This window comes from Laccaria bicolor, genomic scaffold (assembly GCF_000143565.1).
Source record: "Laccaria bicolor S238N-H82 LACBIscaffold_5 genomic scaffold, whole genome shotgun sequence".
NCBI lineage: Eukaryota > Fungi > Basidiomycota > Agaricomycetes > Agaricales > Hydnangiaceae > Laccaria > Laccaria bicolor.
The window spans coordinates 1,220,803-1,242,043 of NW_001889876.1; the positions used below are offsets into that span (position 1 = coordinate 1,220,803).

Sequence of the window (21,241 nt, forward strand, 5' to 3'; positions counted from 1 at the left end):
TCCTCCCCAATCTGGGCACTCGCCCCTTCTTTTTCTTCCACAACATCCCAAAACGAAAGTACTCATCCGCAATGCCACCCACCTTTTCCCAACCCGACTCAGCCCTCATCTCCTCACTCATATCCCTCTCCAAAAAATCCCCAAAACTCGTCAAATCATCCGTCTACCCCGCACCCGCATCCCCAGACATCTCCCTCCGATCATGGAAGATGAACGAATTCAAGTATTACGATATCCCCAGCCCCTTTCCCACACTCGCCCGCGGGCTCTTCACACTCACCGAAAAAGAAGACGGGGAGGAGAGGCATAGGATCGTGGTTAGAGGTTACGATAAATTCTTCAATATTGGTGAAGTGCCATGGACGACTTGGGCGTCACTCGAATCGCACACCATCGCGCCTTATACCCTCTCACTCAAATCGAACGGATGCATTATATTCATCGCGGCACTTACACCCACAAAGATCGTCGTCACGTCTAAACACTCCCTGGGGCCTGTGGGGAACAGCACATTAAGCCACGCACAGGCTGGCGAGGGCTGGTTGAGGAAGTATTTCGAAAAAGTAGGCAAGACCGAGGAAGACTTGGCAAAGCAGCTTTGGGATAATAATTGGACTGCCATTGCCGAGGTACGTTTCATTCACTTTTTTGTTGTTGCTTTACTTACACTACACACAGCTATGCGATGACTCTTTCGAAGAACACGTCCTTGCCTACCCACCCGAAAAGACAGGCCTCCACCTGCACGGCCTCAATACCTGCACGAAGGACTTTCATACCCTCCCACACACCGTCGTAGACGCGTTCGCTGAAGAATGGGGGTTCATCAAGACCCTCACCACGACGCTGAACACCATCCAAGAGGTCCGGGAATTCACAGACTCTGTGGCAAAAGCAGGCGAATGGAACGGGGAGAGCGTCGAAGGCTTCGTGGTCCGCACGCACGTCACAGAGCCGCCTACGGGAAAGTCTCGGACGGACAAGTCGCCCTACGCACCGGGCTCCTCGTTCTTCTTCAAGGTAAAGTTTGACGAGCCCTACATGATGTACCGTGACTGGCGGGAAGTCACAAAGTCGCTGCTGTCCAGCAACAGCAAAGGCGAGATGAAAGCGAGCAGCCTGCCGAAATCAAAGATGAAGCGCCCGGAGACAAAGGTGTATGTCAAGTGGGTGATCGAGGAGATCAAGAAGCACCCTGAGGAGTTTGCGGAGTATTCAAAGGGTAAAGGGATCATTGCGACGCGGGAAAAGTTTTTGGCGTGGTTAGCTGGGGAGGGGAAGGCAGAGTTGAAGGCGGTGGAGGAGCAGACGGACAAAGAGGTAAAGGAGGAGCAGGATGGAAAGGCGAAAGTGTTTGGGAAGACGATCATTGTGCCCATTGCGATACCTGGGTGTGGCAAGACGGCGGTGTCGGTCGCATTGGCGCATATATTTGGGTTTGGGCATACGCAAAGCGACGATGTGCATGTCAAGAAAGCACCACCCATCTTTGTGAAGAACGTCATGTCACTACTCCAGACACACGACGTAGTTATCGCAGACAAGTACGTTCCCATTTCCTTGTTACCAAACTGCATTAACTCTGTCACTTCTGTAGGAACAACCACCTCCGCCAACACCGCCAAGCCCTCCGCGACGCCACATCCAAGCTCCCCACTCCCGTCCGCCTCCTCGCGCTCAACTGGTCCCTTGACAAACCCAACGCCACAATCCACCGCATCTGCGCAGACCGCATCCAATCCCGCGGAGCGAACCACCAAACCCTCCGCGCAGACCTGTCCACCTACAAAGCGCATGAAGAGGTTGTGTGGATGTTCATCAATACAACCGAAGAACTCGCTCCGAGCGAGGTGGACGAGTGCATCGAGATGGAGCTGGAGGATTCGCTCGAAGAGGCCGTGGAGAGGGCTGTAGCTGGTGTCGCGAGAATCTTGGGGATCTCTCATCCTGGTGAGGAAAAAGTGAAGGAGGGGATAGAGGTGGTGAAGGGGTACGAGCCCTCGTACAAGAAACCCGACGAACCCAAGAAGAAAGCGGCGCCGGAGGCGAGGTATTATGGGCTCTTGCCCGAGGTGGACCTTGTGGAGTTGTTGGATGCGCAGCTTAAGGGGACGGAGGGGGAGAAATTTTGGGATCAGCTGAAGAAGTCTGGGAGGGTGACGAAGAGGCCGCATGTCACTATCGTGCATAAGTTTGAACTGTCTTCGTCAAGGGAGCTGTGGGATCGGTGTGCGGGGTTACACGCGTCCGCCTCTCCGCCTTTGTTCAAGGGAAAGCTGGGGAGCGTGGTTTGGGATGGGAGGGTGATGGCTGTGTCTGTGGATGATGTAGGGGTTGAGGAGGGTGAGAGCGGAGAGGGGCAGGAGGGTGCGGTGTTCGTGTCGGGGTTGGGTGGTGATGTGAGGGGAAGATTGCATATTACTGTGGGCACTAGAGATGGAGAGGTGCCGCCTGTGGAGGCCAAGGGGCTGGTGCAGGAGTGGAGAGGGGGTGAGGCGGTGAAGAGCGTAAAGTTGGGGGATGTGGTGTTTAGGGGCAGGGTGAAGGGATTGAATTGATTGGATACTTGGATTGACAATGACACCCACCTCAGTAACAAGGACACCCACCTCAGTTACAATGACACCCACCTCAGTATTTATGTCACAGTTGTAATACCACAAAATGAAATCGGTGCATCCAAACCCTCGAAAACCCTTGGTATAAATTGCAAAAATGTTACACACTCGAAAAGAAATACCGTACACTCGAAAGAAATATAGTGTACAACCAGTTGTACAAAGACGGTGGTAAGTTACACATACATACAGCGTTACAGGTAGAAATGTCCATAGTCATCATGGCCTTATGCCTTGAGGCAAAGCAAAGGGTTCAAAGCCATTACTAAAAACATATTTAGTGAGCGCCGCGAATCAATGTAGAATAGGTAAACGAACGTACGTTGACCAAAGTAAGGACCAACATGAGCCACGTTGATAAAAGTCGAGGCTGGTCGATGAGTGAGCATCTCTGAGGGAAGACTCTTTGAAAAAATGTAGACTCACGTATCGAATCACTACAAGTGGAGTCTTCGCCTCCGTTACATATTTTTACATTGTCTTTCGTACCCGGCTCTCGAAAGTTCCAATATTCAGTTCCGCTAATAAGCCTGTTTTAGAAAAACAACTCGACGACTCTGAAGAGTTGAAAATAAACGTACAAATGACGGTAGCCAAGAGCCTTGAATAAAATAGTGGGTATACCATCTAATTTTTGAAGTCACTTGTCAATTATGTGGTCATGAACCCGGACTTCAATTTACACGCACCAAAAGTGTGAACACCTGATTATGGCGAATCAGTACCTTTTTTTTTTGAGAGAGAGAGAGGGACAAACGCACCTCGAAAGATATGGTCAACACCAATTGTTTTCTCAACGAGTGTCGCAAATGCTTGATTTCCCGTCCGGGGTTGCCCTATGGTTCAATCAGCCTCAAACACACCGTATTGTAACAAGAGCAACTGACCATAAGTGTATAACTCCAAGGGTACGTTTGGATGGGCGGCGCGCACAGTCAGCGCGGCGACGGACGCGACTGAACCGCCTAGTGAATGTCCTATTATTTGAATACGGTTACTAAATGCACAGAAAAAATAAGAAGAGTTTACTACCTGTAGCAACGACACGGTACGTTGGGTAGGACGCTAATTGTTTCTTGACGGTGGCGAGGACATCCGCCGCAACGACATTGTAGGCGTGCAAAAATCCAGTATGAACGTAAGCGTCACCAACATTCGTGAGGCCTTGAGATTTCAGTGGGGACATAATAATGTGTATGTCTAGATAAAAAGTAAGTCAGCACTGGGATTCGACTGGATGATAGATGGCGTTACCAGTGAAGACGTCGATAGGTTCCAATGATCCTGTAAACACAATGACTATCTCTTGGCGGGTATCGTCGCGGGCAATAAATCCCTGGGTGCCCTTTTTCGAGAACTTCAAGAGTAATCAGCCATCGGGGAAGAGGAAAAATAATCCTGAATAGCAACTCACCTGAGAGATGAGCGTGTTTCCGAGAGGTTTTGGACAGAATAGCTGATACGACGCCGACGAGTACTTCGAATAACGTCCGAGATCGCCCCATGTCACTTGCGTAATTCCAACATCGCGCTGCTCCAATAAAGGAGAGGCGAGCGTCCCCAGAAAAATGTTGAAGACAAGACCAAGAGGAAGTGCACCGAGCGAGAAACGCATCTTGGAGTTTGACTGGCTGGGGTAGTGGAGGCGAGGACGAACACTGAGGTATTGAGTGTGTTGAAGATAATTTATATCTCTGGTGTTTCTTGGTAGTACACAGGTTGGTGAGGTCAGGTGAGCGCAAAAAATATATCACATTTGTAAGGAACGAGCGGGGAAAGATGCAAGTGCGGGGAAGCTGGGGTCAGGCGCACGCGTTCCACATGGAGAGAGGAATTTTTAGTTGTTACAAAGCGTCGTGTGCCTGACTGTCCGTCGCTGCGACCATCCACTTCCAAGCCTGTTGGCTTTAAAGCTGATAACGGCTGTAACACAAGGCGGAATGTCGTCAAAACAATTGATCTGTGGACAGAAAATTCCTTGTTGTATCAGCCCAGAGATAAAGAGCTGAAGAGCGTTCAACATACGTAGCATGGTCAGGTACTAGATTGACTTGAACGAACGCCGAGAGTTCCCCTGCAGATCTCTAGCTTTTCCGCAGGGCGACAGACAATCTTGCGATAGCCCGTGATTATTCCCCACATGCTTATGAGCACCAAAGCAGATCTGATAAGCGATCGAAAGCAAATCAATGTTTCATGAAATTTTTAACGAATAGCAAAGCTTTGTTTTGACTGTGCGGGAAGGGAAGTAGTAGTTGGGAGATATCGATGTCTATCGCTTTTGATCATCGATGATTGATAACTTGTAAGCGTGCATCTAATAGTGAGTGAACCATTTTGGGTGAGTATAAACATGAGATCGAAGGGTTGTGACTGGATATGATAGCAGTACTTTTGCTCAGTACTTACTTACGGAGTGAGGGAGTGTTGTCAGGGATTCGGGACCCGGGTGGCCAACGTCCGATTTTTGACTCACCACTTCCTCAAATCGTTTAAATTTTTTGACAACTGAATATAAAATTTTCTCTTCTACATGAATATCTACTTTTTTGTTGTTGTAAATGTATCATCTTCGCTATCGGAGGCGTTCCGATGCTCAGGGTTCAAAAATATCAGCATTTATATTGAAGGAAGCGATCACTGAATCAATTTGGATTTGACACGTAGTGATAGAGCGGGAATGACCCCCAGAGGCCAATTCCTATCAGCCAAAGAATTAGCGCTAGCCTCTGAGGCCTTCTGTCACTCAGAAGCGTCAGGCCTGAGGTGGCTGTGGTTGTGGTCATTGTAACGTTGATGTACGCGTCACAAACATAGGGATCATTGAACTTCGATGGGTCCTGAGTGAAGTACCCCCTCCTCAGGCCCTCCATGTACGACCTTCAACCGATGGTGATGAGATAGAAAAGAGGAAGGGCAGAAGAAAAGTACCTACCACTGCCTCGGCAAATCCGCAGTTAAAGTGGAGTTCTCCAGTTTAAAGTTCCAGAACTGCAACGGTGTTAGTCCCCCAAGAGAGAAGGGAGAAAACACGTACAATCCATCCTGCATCTTTCCCATAGGCGAGTTTTTGTGCGTCAGCCCACTGCTTCATGAATACGTCGGAGGCATTGGCATTGAACTGGGTGCCAAGACTCCATTCTCCGATCAAGAGTGGACTGCTACCGAGAGCTGCGTGGGTTTGGATCGTTTTTAAATCTGAAACTCAAGAGGTCAGAAAGTGGAAGAAGACAAGAGACTACAACAACCCACTGCATATAGAAGTAAGGTAAGCTTGTTCGTTTGCATCGGCGACGCCCTATACCGTCAAAGGTCAATTCTATCCCATTGGTTTCCAGAGATGACAAGTACACCATACCTGTTTGCGGAATGTTAGAAAGCAACTTGATCGAAGATAAAGCAAGACACCTACGAGTAATACAAATGGTTGTCGTAAATCTGAGGACCAATTGCCGCGTCCGCAGGGTTTGAAGGGTTGTTGTATTGCCAGCCGATATCCATGAAGCTAGGTATCAATAATAAGCCCTCTGGCACATCAACAATTTGAGTTGTCAATTCACTTGGTGACCAACGCAGTCCTTTGCTGCAAAATACTACTCAATCCACCCAGTTCAAGGGACGTATTCAGCACCAACTGCTGGGCGACCTGGGCGAAGATTGGCACTGCATCCTTCAATACTCTGCAAACCTCTGGGTTGAAGTTATTCTGCAACGTAGCAGCAGCAGACAAGGCACTGGTGACATTCACTTGTGATGCGAGGATGGGAGGAACTTCACCAGAGACAGGTGGAATACCAAGGGTCAGTTCGACGGCACGGATGACTTGAACGAAGTTCTTCTGAACTAACAGAATGTCAGTTGTGATAAAGAGGTAACATGTGGTCAAAATACAATCGCCGTAGCCGGGTGTTTTATTAGCATCCAGGATCGGTTCGTTTATAGCTTCGATAGCTGCGACACTTCCAAAAGCGGGATCAAGGTGCGATAGCGCCGTCATGACGGCGGTCCAGATGAGAGCGCGGTGGTAATTGTACGGAGTCTATATGCGGTAACGTCATCGCTTGACAAAGTAAGGTGGGGAGTAGACAACGTACGTAAAATTGAACATCGCTGGTGCATCTATCAAAGATGTCTTGTGAGTGCTTATAAGGGAGTAGCAAGTCCACGAACCTCCCTGCAAACATTTGATTGGGGGAAGCAACACCAGGAAGAGCATGGTGGTCGAGGATGACAGAAATCCCTGCGTCTCTCAGATGTGTCAAGCCACGTTGCTGGAGGACAAACGAAATGCTTAAGTATTCAAATTAACCAGAAAAGAACGGAAAGATTACCAATTGCAAAATACCACCTCGGGGGTAGAACTCGGTAGTTCTGTTGACAAGTGGTTCAACGATCCAGTAGCCTAACTGTTGGGATGAGTGAAGATATTTAATAGCAACCAAGGGGAACTCAAGCGAGTACTTACAGGAACGCGGACGGTGTTCAGACCAGCTCCCTTGATCTGGTCAACATCAGGTTGGTTGAACCAAGTCTCCCTGTTCAAGACTTCAAGTGTGGATTGAAGACACTAAAGCCATGACGTACCAGTGTTGATTGAAGATCTGGTCCACGGTCTCGGGATATTTCTGGGCAAGCGCACTAACGGGAGCGTGAGTTGGACAGCACGAAGTCAATTAGGGTGAACGCACAACTCAGATCCGATGCAAGTTCCACTACAATTTTGGCAGTTGTCGCCACCCATGCGCACCCATTCTGCTGCGTGTAAGTAGCTCGGCTGCGATCAAAGTATATTTGCATACCATCCGGAAGAATCCATGATTCCATGACGAGCCTGGTCAATAGGTTAGAAAGGATGAAAAATGTGAAGTTGACGTTGACGAACCATGAACCCAAGTTTACACCATATATTTTACTCGGCAACCCGGCGTTGACGAGAGCTATCGCTGTCAAGAAAGATAAATAGTAAAAGAGAGTGGGGGCCATGATAAGCCAGACGACTTGCCAGGAAGTGGACGAAGGGAACGAAGAAGGATGAATAACAAAGAGTGGAGGAAAACCCTCCTACTTAGAGACCTCTTAGGACCTCAACCCTGCCAGGTGTATTTCATTATTTTTTTAATTGGGATTGGCCAAAGGCAAAACTTCGCGACTTCCTCGCTTGCTGTGGCCCTGGATTGACATGCTGAAAATTTCGTGATGAGGTGGCTATTTGTAAGTAGATGAGGCCTAAAAGCCTAACGCCTGGATGTCTTGTCGCTAGCAATGCGTTCTCGTCAAATGGGCGGAAGAATGAGAAGGTGTCCGTCGCGTGACGAAAGAGCGCAAGAAACTTGTAGAAACGTGGAGTCAGCAAATTCAAATCATGGCCTGTGCGTTTGACTTACAAGAATCAAGTATGGGTGGTTCAAAGTTGAGTCGCCGTCGCACTCGCCGGCCGCCTTCTCGTATCCCATCAAATACGAGAAGGCGGCCGGCGAATGCGACGGCGACCCAAATGTTCTTCCGATGCGGCTCGCAGTTACACAGCGGCTACTTAAAATTGTAGTTTCCCTGACCGACACATCGGCGGCCAAATAGTGTTGGAATTTCGGGAGCTGTGCACAGTGCGAGCATGTATGACCGATTTTAACTGCTTCCGAAAACCTGACTTGATTATCCAGGCCAAAATCTTAGATTCTCAAATGAAGAAGCCCCTTGATGTGGGCTTGCACGGTCTGGAGTCGGCCGGCAACGCGAAGAAGAGCGACGGGTTTTTCGAAAAGGGCATCCTAAAAGCTTTGAAAAGTGACCCCATCATGATACCAACACTGTTCAAGAAGTGAAAGTTATTGGGAATGGCCATTGCCGTGGTATGTCGACAGTCCTTTCTCTGATGTCTTCCTTGATTTTGGCCGACACATGTTTCCATGAAGTGACGGAAAACTGTCGTCGCGTAAAGGGGGTGTGGTTCTGCTTTGGTGGTGGAGGATCATACTCTGGCTACGGAAAAATTGGGTAAGTTCATTGGCTGCTCGGATGATTTACGGAAAACTCAATGTTAGCTGTAGGTTTGACCGCATATTCCTTGTATATGATCAGACTACGGGGAGACAATTCGGACGTATAAGCGCACGGAGAAGGATGATATTGTAGACGATATGATTCTAGCGGGGAAAGGGGCACCTCAGCTAAACGTATAACCTTAATAGGTGTTTTGTAGGGTGCTAGATAGCGTAATCGTGTTTTGAGACCAAGAAATGGGACTCGGAGGTTGATGGAATACAACGTTGAATATTTGAATTCTCACGTCATGTTTGATTGAATGGCTGGGCCAGGGGCGCCCTCGAATCTTCTCCGTGAGCATCTCCACTTGCTCTCTTCTACCTTTACCATGGCTTCGCGTCCACCCCAGCTTCAGAATGGGCATCCCTCAAGACGCGAAAATCATTCAATTTCATCCAATACCTCAGCATCAGGCCGAAGCGAGCGAGGGTCACGGAACCCATCGAATGTAAGGGTGCAGCCTTTGAATTCGGTTTGACTGGATTCTCATGTTCCTATGAATCGAATTCAGCCTCCAGTAGAGTCAGCAGTGACCCGACTTTTGGTATCTATCAAACAACTATTGGAAGCCCTTACGCTTTGGAGTCAAATAAAGATGGACGAGACCCAAGTGAGCGACGTATACGTCCGCTTGGGGAACGATTTCAATGCAGCCGTCACAGCTTTTGCAGGGTTTGATATTGATATGGCGTGCGTGAATGATATCCATTCTTGCTTCTCTGACGGCGGCGTAACTTTTGACACAGAGAGCTCATGTCTGTCCCTAACGATTTACGCAATGTATTGGAGCAATGTCTAGCGGAGGATGCCACCTCAAACCTTGAAATTTATTTGCCGACCGTCCGAGAGATCATCACGAATTTGTTGCAAGGCCTACGGGGCAAGCAATCTATCTATCGCAGAATTAGGTCGGATCAACGACACCGTTCAGGAGAGCAAGGCCACGAGAGAGCGGAAAGTCGATCTTCACGTTCAGAGAGAACACCCCGCCGTGGAGACGGTACTGCCCATCGCTCCCAACTTTCAAGAACAATAGATGCATCAGAGGCCCCAGAAGCAGCTGGGAGTGTTTCGAAAAGAGTTGTGCAAACCTCAGCCCGGAGAAGAGATCAGAATTCTGAGTCGTACTCTTAATTGCCTTTTTCACATATCGATGTTGACGTTCTTTTGTATTTTTAGTGTTTCTCGAGAAGAGGTGCGGCATGCCTCTACTAAAGAGTCATGTACCTCTAATGGTTTAAATCACTTAGAATCTCGCGCATAAGCACACCATTGTGCCCGACGGTTATAATATCGGACGGTGCGTATTCCTTCTCCAGTCGTCGATGAAAGCCTCTATAATGATACCTTTCAGCGATGAATTCGTGCAAGCAGCTAAAAGCTCGAAGAGCTACACCACGACCATTCAGATAATGTAATTATACAGCACCTAAACAGTCTTCTATAGTAGTCGCCTGCTCGTCGCTGAACCGTTTGCGCGGTTCACTCCTCGCAGCCGATGCAAGTTCTAGACAGATCGTGCCCGAAATTCGTGCAAACGCCATCACACGACGGTCAACAGGGGATGTGGTTTGTCGTTCTGACAACACCCTCGCTGTTCCAGAGTCGGGGAAGAGACTTTCCGCTTGGTGGCGAATAAATGATAAAACTTCAATTTAAATTCGTCCGTACGTGACACTTGAGGGAGAATATGTAACGAACGCAGTTACCGTAAGAGTACTGCCCCAGTAAAGAGAAGAGAGCCTCCTACTCACCCCTACTTGTGCCCTTCAAACCTCATTCGATATCTAAGCTATTGGTCCACCTGTCCTTGCAGTCAGAAAGGTACTGCATCTCAACGAGTTCCTCCACCCTCATCCAGAACCTTGGTATATTCCGAGAATCTGCCTTGGCCTCACCCTCAAAATGCCCCAGGTCCATGACTATAAAGCGACGATCGCCCATCTCTCGGACGGACTTGATCAGAGAAGCATGCTGAACAGCATCAAAGTTCTCTAGAATGACGAAAAAACGGAGGTTGCTGGCAATGTTCCTTATCAGTGCGGTTTTCTCCCAATAGTTGTACGATACAGCAAAGTGAGTCAAGTTTTGGAATGCGTCAAGAGATGCAAGCCCCGTAGGGTAGGGAGGGCCAGAAGATCGCACGCTAAGTGCAATGGACAGATCCTCCCATGGAAGCCATCGCATGCCGCTGACGACGACGAGGTGTGTCAAGGAGAAGAGTATGTCGGTGGGGATGTTGAATGGGCGGTCATCATACCCGTGGTGTCGTGCGGATGGCCCGGATACTAAGGACAGCTGTTGCATATATGGGGACAAAATGTGATTGAGATAACGGGTGGGATTCATCGCTCTATTGCAAGCTGAGAAAGCGGTGATAGTTCGAGAGCATTCCTGTAGAATGGGTTTGGCTTGATGGATATAAATGGCGCTTGAAAATGATAACGTCTTTATGCGACCGTCGAAAAATCCACGGGGTTTGCTCCTAACGTGTTTCAGAAAAGATGACGCAGCTGTCGCGCTCAGGAGTTCAATATTCTCGTAGAGAATGGGTTGAATCCTGCATAGGGGCCGTTAAGAAATTCTACAAACTATAAAACAAGAAAACGCACCAGGTATGCACATAGTGTGCAACTAGAACGAGACTGAAACCAGTTCCACGATCCATCCTTGTCGCCATCTCAAAAATTGGGCGCTGAAGTTCATGTGGTATGTCGAGCTCGGATGCAGTTGCAACATCGGTGGAGATGTTATCGCTCAACAGATCAGCCATACTGCTGGCTGTAAGAGAAACGGAGAGCTGCGATAAGTAAGAAAGGAAAAGAAATTGAACAGTAAGGCATGGCTGAGTTGCACTGCACTCGCAAGGAACATCAAGGTGTCCACCGTCAATGGAATGTCTTGTTTATGATTGCCATGTTTGCCAAACAAAAGCGCTTTCAGCTTAGAGTGACAGAAGTTGGACAGAAGGTGGAAATATATTTTTATTGGTACGTTGCGGGTTTAGTACCCCGGATCGGGCTGTAAAATTCAGCTCTTGTCAGGTGTATTATAATGTCTCTAACTCATCCCAAAAACCAAAATCTAGGAATTTGGCAATTACCGTAAGAGTACTACCCCAAGAAACAGAAGAGAGCCTCCTACTCACCTCTACTTGTACCCTTCAAACCTCATTCGATATCTAGGCTATTCGTCCACCTGTCCTTGCAGTCAGAAAGGTACTGCATCTCAACGAGTTCCTCCACCCTCATCCAGAACCTTGGTATATTCCGAGAATCTGCCTTGGCCTCGTCCTCAAAATGCGCCAGGTTCATGACTATAAAGCGACGATCGCCCAACTCTCGGACGGACTTGATCAGAGGAGCATGCTGAATAGCATCATTGTTCTCAAGAATAACGAAATACCGGAGGTTGCTGGCAATTTTCATCAACGGTGCGGTGTTCTCCCAGAGGTTGTACGATACAGCAAAGTGAGTCAGGTTCTGAAATGCGTCAAGAGATGCAAGCCCCATAGGGGAGGGAGGGCCAGAAGATCGCATGCTGAGTGCATTGGACAGATCCTCCCAATGAAGCCATGGTATGCCGCTTACGACGACTAGATGTGTCAACGAGAAGAGGATGTCGGTGGGAATGTTGAATGGGTGGTCACCATACCCGTGGCGATGTGCGGATGGCCCGGATATTAATGACAGCTGCTGGATAGACGAGGACAAAATGTGATTGAGATAACGGGTGGGATTCATCGTTCTACTCCAAGCTGAGAAAGCGGTGATGGTTCGAGAGCATTCCTGTAAAATGGGTTTGGCCTGATGGACATTAATGGCGCTTGAAAGTGATAAGGTCGTTATGCGTCCGTCGAAAAATCCACGGGGTTTCCTCCTAACGTGTTTAAGAAAAGACGACGCGGCTGTAGCGCTCAGGAGTTCTATATTCTCGTAGAGAATGGGTTGAATCCTGCATAGAGGGGCCTTTGAGAAAATCTGCAGACTGCAAAACAAGACGCACCAGGTATGCACATAGTGTGCAACTAGGACGAGACTGAGACCAGTTCCACGATCCATCCTTGTCGCCATCTCAAAAATTGGGCGCTGAAGTTCATGTGGTAGGTCGAGCTCGGATATTCCTTGGGTAGCCGAGACGTCGGTGGAGGTGCCAGCGCACAAGAGACTAGCCATACTGCTCGCTGTTAGACAGACGGAGAGCTGGGATAAGTAAGAAAGGGAAAGAAATTGAATAGAAAGGCATGGCTGAGTTGCACTGCTATCGCAAGGAACAGGCAAGGAACATCGAACTGTCCGCTGTCAATGATGCGATTGATGAACTGCTGTAAAACGTCTTGTTTATGATTGCCATATTTGCCAAACAAAAGTGCAACTCTTTCCAAAGCATCCGAGCTTCGGGTTTCACTTCATGGGATTAGAGCCGCGTTGACTTTAATTTTTACAGATGGGGCCCGACACCATGGCTTCTTGGTGCCGAGATATTTCCACTGAGTGCGCGAGCTACACCTTCCGCAGCTACATTTTCACCGCTGGCTACTTCAAATACCACCCTGACGTTTCCAACTTCTCAATTTTTCCTTTCTGGCTCCTTCCCTCAATCCTTCACCTTCAGCACCACCTCATGCATCTGTTATTTATTTTTCTGGCTCTAGCTGTCAACGCCTTCCCCATTACGGAGGTTTTGCAAGAGCGAAGTTCAGTCGATTACTTTGACCCCCGTGAACGAGGAGGCTCTCTGCTTGATAGTTCAGCTGGTCTTGGTGAACCTTTGAACGTAATTGCCCTACTCCGAAATCAGAGCGTTTCTCACCCTGCGCATATAAAAAGGTCATCATCTCAGGAAAAAGCTCTCCGCAAATCCTTACTCCCAGTGGCTTCCTGAAATATGCGCAGGCTGTTGGCTTGTAACCATTACTTCATTTCTTAGACCGTTTGACCACAAAGGTGAAATGTATCTATGCAACCCAGCTCGGACGGATGTCTTGGAATCAACACTAGCGGAGAACAGCAAGCAAATCTCGGCGACGGCCACGGTCTAGTGGGCACGATGGCACGTCGTCCACATCCTTAACCGTCGATCATATTGATGACATATGTATGCCAGGGAGTTTACCGACAATCTTTCGGCATTCCTGGTCTTGGTTCCTGCTTGGAGACTTTCACGGGAGGGAGCCATTTCAGGTTACCAGCATGTTCACTGAGCAACCTCATTTACTTACCTACATTGAGCCAGGGTCTGGAAGCAAGACAGGCCCGACGCGAATAGCGGTGCCCTATTCTTAGCGTCAGCGTTAAACTTGCCTTTTCACATATCGATGTTGACGTACTTTTGTACTTCTAGTGTTTCTCGAGAAGAGGTGTGACATGCCTCTACCAAAGAGTTATGTACGTCTGACTGTTCGAGTCACTTAGAATCTCGCGCATAAGCACACTATTGCGCCCAACGGTTATAATATCGGACGGTGCGTTTTCCTTCTCCAGTCCTCGATGAAAGGCTTTATAATTATGTCTTTCAGTGATGAATTCGTGCAAGCAGCTAAAGATTTGAAGCGCTACACCACGACCATTCAAGATATAACCAATCTTCTTGAGCCCGGATCTCAAGGGGTGAACCATGGTGTGTTCTTTGCGCATATATCCAGGTTGATCCTCTCATTGCTGATCCATTCTCTCCTTTCTTCCAGGAATCTCTCAGGATGGGATCGTCAAGCTACTCACCATCACCATATCGTGATTTACTTGCACCCGCTTTAGGCCTTTTTTTATTCGACGAAAAAATCTCGTACAAAATTCTTCCTGTGTTGTTATTGATGCCTCTCGTTTCAGCTACATTCGTTGCACCCATAATCCGCCAATAAACACCTCGTAACACTCCTCATGCCAATTCGAGTCCTGTCGTTGCTTAGACTTTGTCGAAATCAGGGTTACTGCTCCTTTGCATCCGGTGCATACACCGTACGGATTGGAGCGTTTTCTCTCCCGCGATAAAACCTCGGTGAAGTACGAGATGCCGTCCTTAGACGCTAAGAAATTAAAGCATCAAAAGTTATGGGTCTCAGAATTTGTTCAAACTTACATTGAACGACCATGTTCAAGAAATGTTGAGATAAAATTAGACTCATTCCTAGCCTATCGCAATCCACGTGGCCGCGTCAATTTTAGTGATTCGCGTGTTGCACTGCACGCATTGAAACGGCCCTTAATTCAGCATCAGCGCGGCGAATGCAAGCACCTCGATTCCAAATAATCGTAGGTTTCCAAATAATGGATCGATGATTTGCATCGTACGTATCCAAGAGCGTCAATCACTCACTGGATTGCCAAAAAAAAAAAAAGGCGTTAGAAAAAAAATACGTCAACCACCCCTGGATAGCTCATGCCTTTGTGCTGAGATTGTCGTAAATAAGAGTCGGATTTGATTCCAAGAAAACCAAAACAAAATGCAAACGGGGCCATTCCAGCCCGACAACGCCCACAAATTTTCACCTCCCGCTTTCACTTACTTCCCATCTGGCCTCGGCTCTACAAAAAACGATCAGTCCCCCCTGTCTCAAGGAAAAAGGATTGAAAAAAAAACACTCACGGCTCCATTGGACACTTAAAATCAGATTATCATACCCCTTCCCATTAACCTTCTCCATCGCCTTCTGTGCAACCGCCCTCTCCTCGAAACTGACAAAAGCGAATCCTTTGCCGGCACCCGTATCCCTATCCCTCCCCACATACACCCTGGCGACCCGCCCGAACATCCCAAACAACTCCCGGAGGTCATTTTCTTGTGTATCTTCTGAGATGTTGGTGACCCGGAGAGTGGGAAGGTCGTCCCGGTTGGAGCCGGGGGCGCCGCGCATGGATTCGCCGGGGGTGGAACGGGAACCGGAGCGCATGGAAGGAGGGACGTATTTCCCGGTGGTTGAAGTAGAAGGGGGGAGGGAGGAGGAGGGGTCGACGGAGGCGGGGGTATCGTCGTCTGGGCCGGCACCCGTGTCTGCGGGAGAACGGATATTGGACAGGATGAGGGATTAAAGCGGGGTAAAACAACTCACCACTGTTCTCCAACCCTCCCAGAGTATCTTTATAAGGACACTTTGCGGTGAAATGGTCGCCTTTACAAAGCCTACACGAGACTTTCCCAGCACCCGGTGCCTTCACGAGACGGGCTTTAACGTTATCTTCGGGGGCTTGTTCCGCTTCTGAGTGCTGGAAGAAAAAAAGACAATTGTGTAAACACCAACCAACCCACTGATCGAAGACAAACCTTATTCCCCACACTCAATTTCAGAGAAACCGTCTCCCCAACGGTAGTAGTAGCCCTGTCCGGCCCAGGCTTGTTCCCCTTCTCTGCGCCGAACTTGGCCCATTTCTGGCGCTCTGCAACAGCATGCTCGACGACTGATTTTTGAAGGGTGCGTTTAATGCGGCGGGTGATCTGTGTTGAGTAGGGTCGGTCACCCGGAGTCCTGGAGACGAAACAGGGTATGGAAGCACACCTTCACTTTCTTGCCCTCGTCGTTGACGGACCATTCTACTGTTGTGCGCACGCCGTTCTCATCAACTGATTCTTCGATCTTGTGTTCCTGTTCGTCGACATCGTCCGCCCAGGAAGTCTTTTGTTGTCTGCGTGAGTGGTTAGCAGTGGAAAGAGGGCTGAGAAGGAGATGTACGATGATGCCATGGCTGAGTGCGATAAACTCGAAAGTTTTGTTGTCACGCTGTGACCTATTTAGAAGTTACTCAAACTCTTTTCACCATTTGGTTTCCGAGAATCAGAGCAACTTCCACCTCAAGTTAGTCGCGCACCACGTGCAGATGGTTTCGACTGGCCCATGGATCATTGGCCTACAACACTGATATCTCAACCCGCTGCCTCAATCATCAACTAGCACTGTACCTAAACCTCGTCTTCGCCAAGTGCCCAGCTAGCCTCTTTGGAAACAATAAATCGGCCATTCCTTGTCGTGTGACCTTCAACGGCCTTGAAAGTTGAACACCTCACCCCAGTTGAAAATTCACGGCCCTGCACCTAATGACGTTGACGGTGCGTGTGCCCAGGCATGTATGTCCCAAGCCTAAACCCAGACAGGACCAAAAGATGTCAGTATGACAAGTTTGCCGACTGGATGCCTCCTCCAATCAACAAAATTCTCCCTCGTATATACAGCAGGTTTAAAATCGTAAGTCCCTACATAAATGGGGTTGTGCGTACTTCGTCATTATTCAGTTGAATTTTTTGCTGCTTTCAGGCTTTGTAACTTTTCGAGTCCTTCATGAATTACTACATAATGCCACTTCCGCCAAGTTCTCCGACACTTGCGATCATCGATGGCATCTGCTGTGCCCTGAACTAAACTCATCCGCTGAAACTTTCATGATCTACTTATGGGTGGCGTTTGTCCAATCTTCTCTGCTCTACACATTCTACTCGGCGGCATCGACATCTAAAATCGGAATTGTCAGTTTTTTAAAGATGCTCATGGTGTATGTTTGCTTTGTCGCGACTCACTGCTCGGCGCTGTTCAACATTTCTGTTTCCCATGTTTTCACTGAACCCTTCTGTCCTCTCGTGCTTTTTTGGCAAGACGGGTTCCCCATCTCGCTACCTCAGAGATGACATCAAGGATCAGTTACCTAAACTGCCCTGGGACCTCCTGGGACCTGATGTGAATCGTGCCTATTTGCGAAAAAGGTTGGTGCTAATAACCTGTAATTATAAGGTTGTAGTTGAGAAACTGATGTCCAGCATCCAGAATGTTAACTGATTCGAAATCGCACATAACGATGGGCCTACATGGTCCAACAAGCAACGACTGGCAACAACTTTCCCTGGTCAAAACCTCTTGATCCTTTCATATGTCAAAAGGCGTTTGATCCTTTCATATGGCCAAATCGATCATCCTCCGCCTCAATCAACCCTACTCAAACTTGGTCAGCCTTGGTCCTTGGCACGCATAATATTTGAATCGCCAATGAAGTTTGAAGCACATGATCCGATTTCGCCCGAGTCCAACGCATCATCTTGGGCGAGATATTTAAGAGAGATCAATCTTATCAGATACCGGCATCTGGTTATCAGATAACTTTTTCCCTCTCCCTCCTCCCCTTCTGCCTTCGCATCCGCCGCCGTTGTATCCCCTTTCCGCCTTGTGCCCGTCATCTTCACCTCTGCAGAATCGTTCCACCCATTAGATACCCCCCGAAATGTCGTATGACGAGAAAAACCCCGCCGCGTACTCGGAGAAGAACCCAGACATTTCCTCCGTGTTCGTACTCGACGTGGAAAGCCACGCCGGCGTTAAGACCGTCGAAGCGACGCAGAAGGTCTATGGCAAGTATTCGAGGTGGTTCTTGTTTATTGGGTACGCGTCATTTTTTATCCTCTCTCCCCCAGTTACTCTCTCTATCCGTCATAATACCTGCTGACAAACCATATGTAGGCTTGGCCTAGCCGCGTATATCTACTCACTGGACGGCACGACGACCTACGTCTACCTCAGTTACGCGGCGTCAAGTTTCAGCGATCATAGCCTTATTAGCCCTATCCAGGTCGCGCAGTCTATCATTAGTACGCTTTTCCTACTGCTCACTCAGTGACCTTACTTACTTTCAAATCGGGTAGTCGCCGTTGGAAAACCCGTAGTTGCGAAAATAGCTGATGTCAGCTCACGAGGCGCCGCTTATGTTTTCGTTCGTGAGTTTTGTCTCCGTAATAAAGATGTGGATGTTTGTTGATTCGTTTACTTGATGGGGTGTAGTGCTTTTCTACGTCATCGGTCAGTCTCCTACCACTTGCAACCAAATCATCAACTAACTTTTGTTCAATGGCACAGGGTACATCGTCATCGCTTCGGCGCATAGCATTCACGCCGTCGCCGGAGGAATTATTCTTTACGCGATGTGCGTCTTAACTTCCCCTTCCTCTGCCTACATCCTAACACTCCTTTTTTCCCTTTTGTTAGTGGATATACGTACGTTGCTTTTCAAATTCACCTTGCTCCGTTTTCATAACCCTCCCACAGCGGCCTTCAAATCTTGACCCAAATCATCATCGCTGACATAACTACCCTCAAATGGCGGGGCCTCGTCTCAGGTCTCATCTCTCTCCCCTTCGTCATCAACGCTTTCGTCGGCTCAAACATATCCGCGGCCGTCATCAAGGGCGCGGGATGGAGATGGGGATGTCCGTCTTCCCTCTTCCTCTTCCACTCTTTCTAATGCTGATCTTGATTTGGTTGGGGTGAATCCAGACGGAATGTTCGCGATCCTGATACCCGTGTCCCTCTCCCCGCTGATTATTACCCTCATATGGGCCGAGCGGAGGTCAAAGGCCCTTGGTCTCGTGGACACCAAAACGAAAGACGACAAAAGCGTTGTTCAGAGATTCCTTGATTCAGCGTCCCAGCTCGATATCCCCGGGCTCATCCTCATCGGGACATCTGTCGCGCTCATCCTTCTCCCTCTTACTTTGGCGAATAATGCAAAAGGACATTGGAACAATGGTGTGTTCTTTTGGATTCGCATTGTATCGTGAGCAAACGACTAAACGACCCGTAATTCGGACAGCGTCGATGATTGCTATGATTGTAATTGGAGGTCTCTTATTCCCTGTATTTTTGTTGTGGGACTTCAAGATCGCGAAGCACCCGGTTATTGCGCCCCGCTTCTGTTTCAATAGGAGCGTGGTGCTCGCGTCGCTCATTGGGGCTTTTGATTTCGTAAGCCCTTTCGTTTAAACTCGACGCGTGGTTAGCTTGCTGATATCTTTTCGGTAGGTTTCGTTTTATCTTACATTCACATACTTGTACTCGTTCATCATTGTCGTCAAACCCTGGTGAGCCCTTCCTTCTTCTTCCCTGGCACTATATCGATCCAAATGATGCGACGCAGGTCCCCCGTCAACGCCTCGTATTTCGCATATACGCAAACAGTCGCGCTCACAATATTTGGCATCACAGCTGGCTTCGCCATGCGCTTTATGCATCGCTACAAAGTGATACAGCTCCCCCCTCCCATGGTGAATTGCCAGTCTAATATGTTCATAGTACATCCTCGTCGTCGGTTTGGGTATCCGTCTCTTGGGTGTCGGCCTGATGATCCACTCCCGCGGCGCCAACGCCTCCGACGCAGAAGTCGTATGGACGCAGCTACTCCAAGGCGTAGGAGGTGGATTTGCAGCGGTCGCGTCGCAAGTCGGAGCGCAGGCGTCTGTTCCGCATGCGGACGTCGCGATGGTCACGGCTGTTGTGCTGCTTATTACGGAAATCGGGGGTGCTATTGGGAGTGCTGTTGGTGCGTTTTTTCTTCGTGTTAGGATTGTTCAGGTGATTTAAGTTGTGTCCTATAGCTGGGGCGTTATGGACGAACATGATGCCCAAAAGACTAGCTCTTCACCTCCCTTTTTTGACGCAAGAGGAGCGGGATGCGTTGTACGGGTCTATCGTGATTGCTGCTTCTAGCCCGCGTGGGTCACCGACTCGCGAGGGTGTGATTCAAGGTCCGTGTCCATACTTTTTGTTTCTGCCGTTGGCTTTGAACCTTTTCTCTCTCTCTTAATGCAGCATACGACGACGTGATGAAAGTTATGACGATTGTGGCGACTATTGTCGCCGTCGTGCCCTTCGCGTTGTCCTTCTTCATGCCGAATTGGTATCTGGGGGATACTCAGAATGCACTCGACCAAATCGATTTGGCGGGGAATAAGGTTGAGGGTGAGCCGAAGGAGTAATTGGCTCGTTGCTTGTTCCACCACAGTTGGATTTTTACCCTTGTATGACATATCTAGCTTTTCGATTTATGAAAGCGTTACTCATGATTTTTTTTTTCAATCTGCCTTACAATAATTATATGAGCGCCTTTCGGATCTGCGAGGACACACTGACAATAGTCATCACAAAACATTGTTTCCAGCAACAGTTTTGGATCAAGTATTGTTCTTTCGTGTTCCAGCGTTAACTCAAGTCATTACGACGATTCCATGACATCGCCAACAACGTTTTCGATTTCTCTTCTGTTCAATATCGGGCAATACCTTGTAATGCGCTCATACTTGGAGTGTGCCTTGATTCCATCATCTAGGAGCTTAATCAAATCGGAAATCCAGTATGTAGAAGGGATAGGGCGGAGTGATGCACGCCGAAGATATAAATAGCACATAGTAGCTATTTTTAGGTTACAGGTTAACAACAGCCTCTGCTGCGGAAGGAAATTCAATGAAACTCGAACGAGATGGGCCATTCAAAAATGTTGACGGTATTGTTCTGTAGGCATGGTATGATGTAGAGGGTAACGATGTTTTTGTGTGGTTTGACCAAATGACAGGCATTGACAAAGTGGTTGCAAAGGGGGACGTGAGAAGGAAGGGATTGCAACCGTGAGCGCGTGCCATTGCTGCGCTTTTAAATAACCATTTTACTTTGCACCATCCGTGCTACACCGCTGTGACGGGGACGGGATCAACGGCACAGGTAGCACAGGTTGTCTCCTCACCTTTCTTTCCAACAACTCCACTCTCCCTCCTTCATCTTTTCATTCGCCTTGATGGCTCCCTTCACCACCACCATGTTTTCCCTCCATCAATTCGTA

At 48.4% G+C, this 21,241-nt stretch overlaps 9 protein-coding genes across 9 annotated transcripts; 5 read left to right on the forward strand and 4 right to left on the reverse strand.

The window, feature by feature from the left end:
* Nucleotides 1-71: 71 nt before the first annotated feature.
* On the forward strand, nucleotides 72-2,558 carry LACBIDRAFT_232121 (RNA ligase; the record flags this gene model as incomplete). Its single annotated transcript, XM_001877434.1, has 3 exons — nucleotides 72-629; nucleotides 679-1,544; nucleotides 1,598-2,558. 3 exons carry the CDS (start codon nucleotides 72-74, stop codon nucleotides 2,556-2,558), a joined length of 2,385 nt encoding a protein of 794 aa, XP_001877469.1.
* A 287-nt stretch (nucleotides 2,559-2,845) lies between these two features.
* On the reverse strand, nucleotides 2,846-4,233 carry LACBIDRAFT_324227 (uncharacterized protein; the record flags this gene model as incomplete). Its single annotated transcript, XM_001877801.1, has 10 exons — nucleotides 2,846-2,883; nucleotides 2,941-2,988; nucleotides 3,045-3,139; nucleotides 3,200-3,245; nucleotides 3,308-3,322; nucleotides 3,380-3,454; nucleotides 3,482-3,595; nucleotides 3,651-3,818; nucleotides 3,873-3,975; nucleotides 4,033-4,233. 10 exons carry the CDS (start codon nucleotides 4,231-4,233, stop codon nucleotides 2,846-2,848), a joined length of 903 nt encoding a protein of 300 aa, XP_001877836.1.
* A 1,030-nt stretch (nucleotides 4,234-5,263) lies between these two features.
* On the reverse strand, nucleotides 5,264-7,601 carry LACBIDRAFT_313918 (glycoside hydrolase family 5 protein; the record flags this gene model as incomplete). The annotated part of the gene is made up of 16 exons (XM_001877802.1): nucleotides 5,264-5,498; nucleotides 5,554-5,609; nucleotides 5,656-5,816; nucleotides 5,871-5,916; nucleotides 5,970-5,976; nucleotides 6,031-6,123; nucleotides 6,179-6,461; nucleotides 6,510-6,657; nucleotides 6,713-6,737; nucleotides 6,789-6,889; nucleotides 6,950-7,024; nucleotides 7,084-7,153; nucleotides 7,203-7,256; nucleotides 7,307-7,370; nucleotides 7,418-7,449; nucleotides 7,501-7,601. 16 exons carry the CDS (start codon nucleotides 7,599-7,601, stop codon nucleotides 5,264-5,266), a joined length of 1,551 nt encoding a protein of 516 aa, XP_001877837.1.
* A 632-nt stretch (nucleotides 7,602-8,233) lies between these two features.
* Nucleotides 8,234-8,821, forward strand: LACBIDRAFT_313919 (uncharacterized protein; the record flags this gene model as incomplete). Its single annotated transcript, XM_001877435.1, has 3 exons — nucleotides 8,234-8,467; nucleotides 8,531-8,612; nucleotides 8,666-8,821. One exon carries the CDS (start codon nucleotides 8,234-8,236, stop codon nucleotides 8,438-8,440), a length of 207 nt encoding a protein of 68 aa, XP_001877470.1. The 3' UTR covers nucleotides 8,441-8,467; nucleotides 8,531-8,612; nucleotides 8,666-8,821.
* Nucleotides 8,822-8,988: 167 nt separating this feature from the next.
* Nucleotides 8,989-10,078, forward strand: LACBIDRAFT_313920 (uncharacterized protein; the record flags this gene model as incomplete). The annotated part of the gene is made up of 6 exons (XM_001877436.1): nucleotides 8,989-9,108; nucleotides 9,172-9,350; nucleotides 9,407-9,784; nucleotides 9,840-9,855; nucleotides 9,911-9,960; nucleotides 10,015-10,078. The coding sequence occupies 6 exons, from the start codon at nucleotides 8,989-8,991 to the stop codon at nucleotides 10,076-10,078; spliced, it is 807 nt and encodes a 268-aa protein (XP_001877471.1).
* A 219-nt stretch (nucleotides 10,079-10,297) lies between these two features.
* LACBIDRAFT_293164 (uncharacterized protein) lies at nucleotides 10,298-11,433 on the reverse strand (the record flags this gene model as incomplete). Its single annotated transcript, XM_001877803.1, has 2 exons — nucleotides 10,298-11,220; nucleotides 11,273-11,433. 2 exons carry the CDS (start codon nucleotides 11,431-11,433, stop codon nucleotides 10,437-10,439), a joined length of 945 nt encoding a protein of 314 aa, XP_001877838.1. The 3' UTR covers nucleotides 10,298-10,436.
* A 397-nt stretch (nucleotides 11,434-11,830) lies between these two features.
* On the reverse strand, nucleotides 11,831-12,835 carry LACBIDRAFT_324231 (uncharacterized protein; the record flags this gene model as incomplete). The annotated part of the gene is made up of 2 exons (XM_001877804.1): nucleotides 11,831-12,614; nucleotides 12,666-12,835. The coding sequence occupies 2 exons, from the start codon at nucleotides 12,833-12,835 to the stop codon at nucleotides 11,831-11,833; spliced, it is 954 nt and encodes a 317-aa protein (XP_001877839.1).
* A 448-nt stretch (nucleotides 12,836-13,283) lies between these two features.
* LACBIDRAFT_247023 (uncharacterized protein) lies at nucleotides 13,284-14,396 on the forward strand (the record flags this gene model as incomplete). The annotated part of the gene is made up of 9 exons (XM_001877437.1): nucleotides 13,284-13,436; nucleotides 13,490-13,566; nucleotides 13,631-13,716; nucleotides 13,771-13,843; nucleotides 13,896-13,946; nucleotides 14,004-14,019; nucleotides 14,075-14,177; nucleotides 14,205-14,279; nucleotides 14,347-14,396. 9 exons carry the CDS (start codon nucleotides 13,284-13,286, stop codon nucleotides 14,394-14,396), a joined length of 684 nt encoding a protein of 227 aa, XP_001877472.1.
* A 3,464-nt stretch (nucleotides 14,397-17,860) lies between these two features.
* On the forward strand, nucleotides 17,861-20,514 carry LACBIDRAFT_189025 (drug:h+ antiporter; the record flags this gene model as incomplete). The annotated part of the gene is made up of 14 exons (XM_001877438.1): nucleotides 17,861-18,018; nucleotides 18,097-18,224; nucleotides 18,279-18,350; nucleotides 18,415-18,432; nucleotides 18,490-18,556; nucleotides 18,619-18,627; nucleotides 18,679-18,839; nucleotides 18,907-19,158; nucleotides 19,223-19,374; nucleotides 19,432-19,490; nucleotides 19,547-19,649; nucleotides 19,702-19,948; nucleotides 20,004-20,153; nucleotides 20,218-20,514. 14 exons carry the CDS (start codon nucleotides 17,861-17,863, stop codon nucleotides 20,382-20,384), a joined length of 1,743 nt encoding a protein of 580 aa, XP_001877473.1. The 3' UTR covers nucleotides 20,385-20,514.
* Nucleotides 20,515-21,241: the final 727 nt, after the last annotated feature.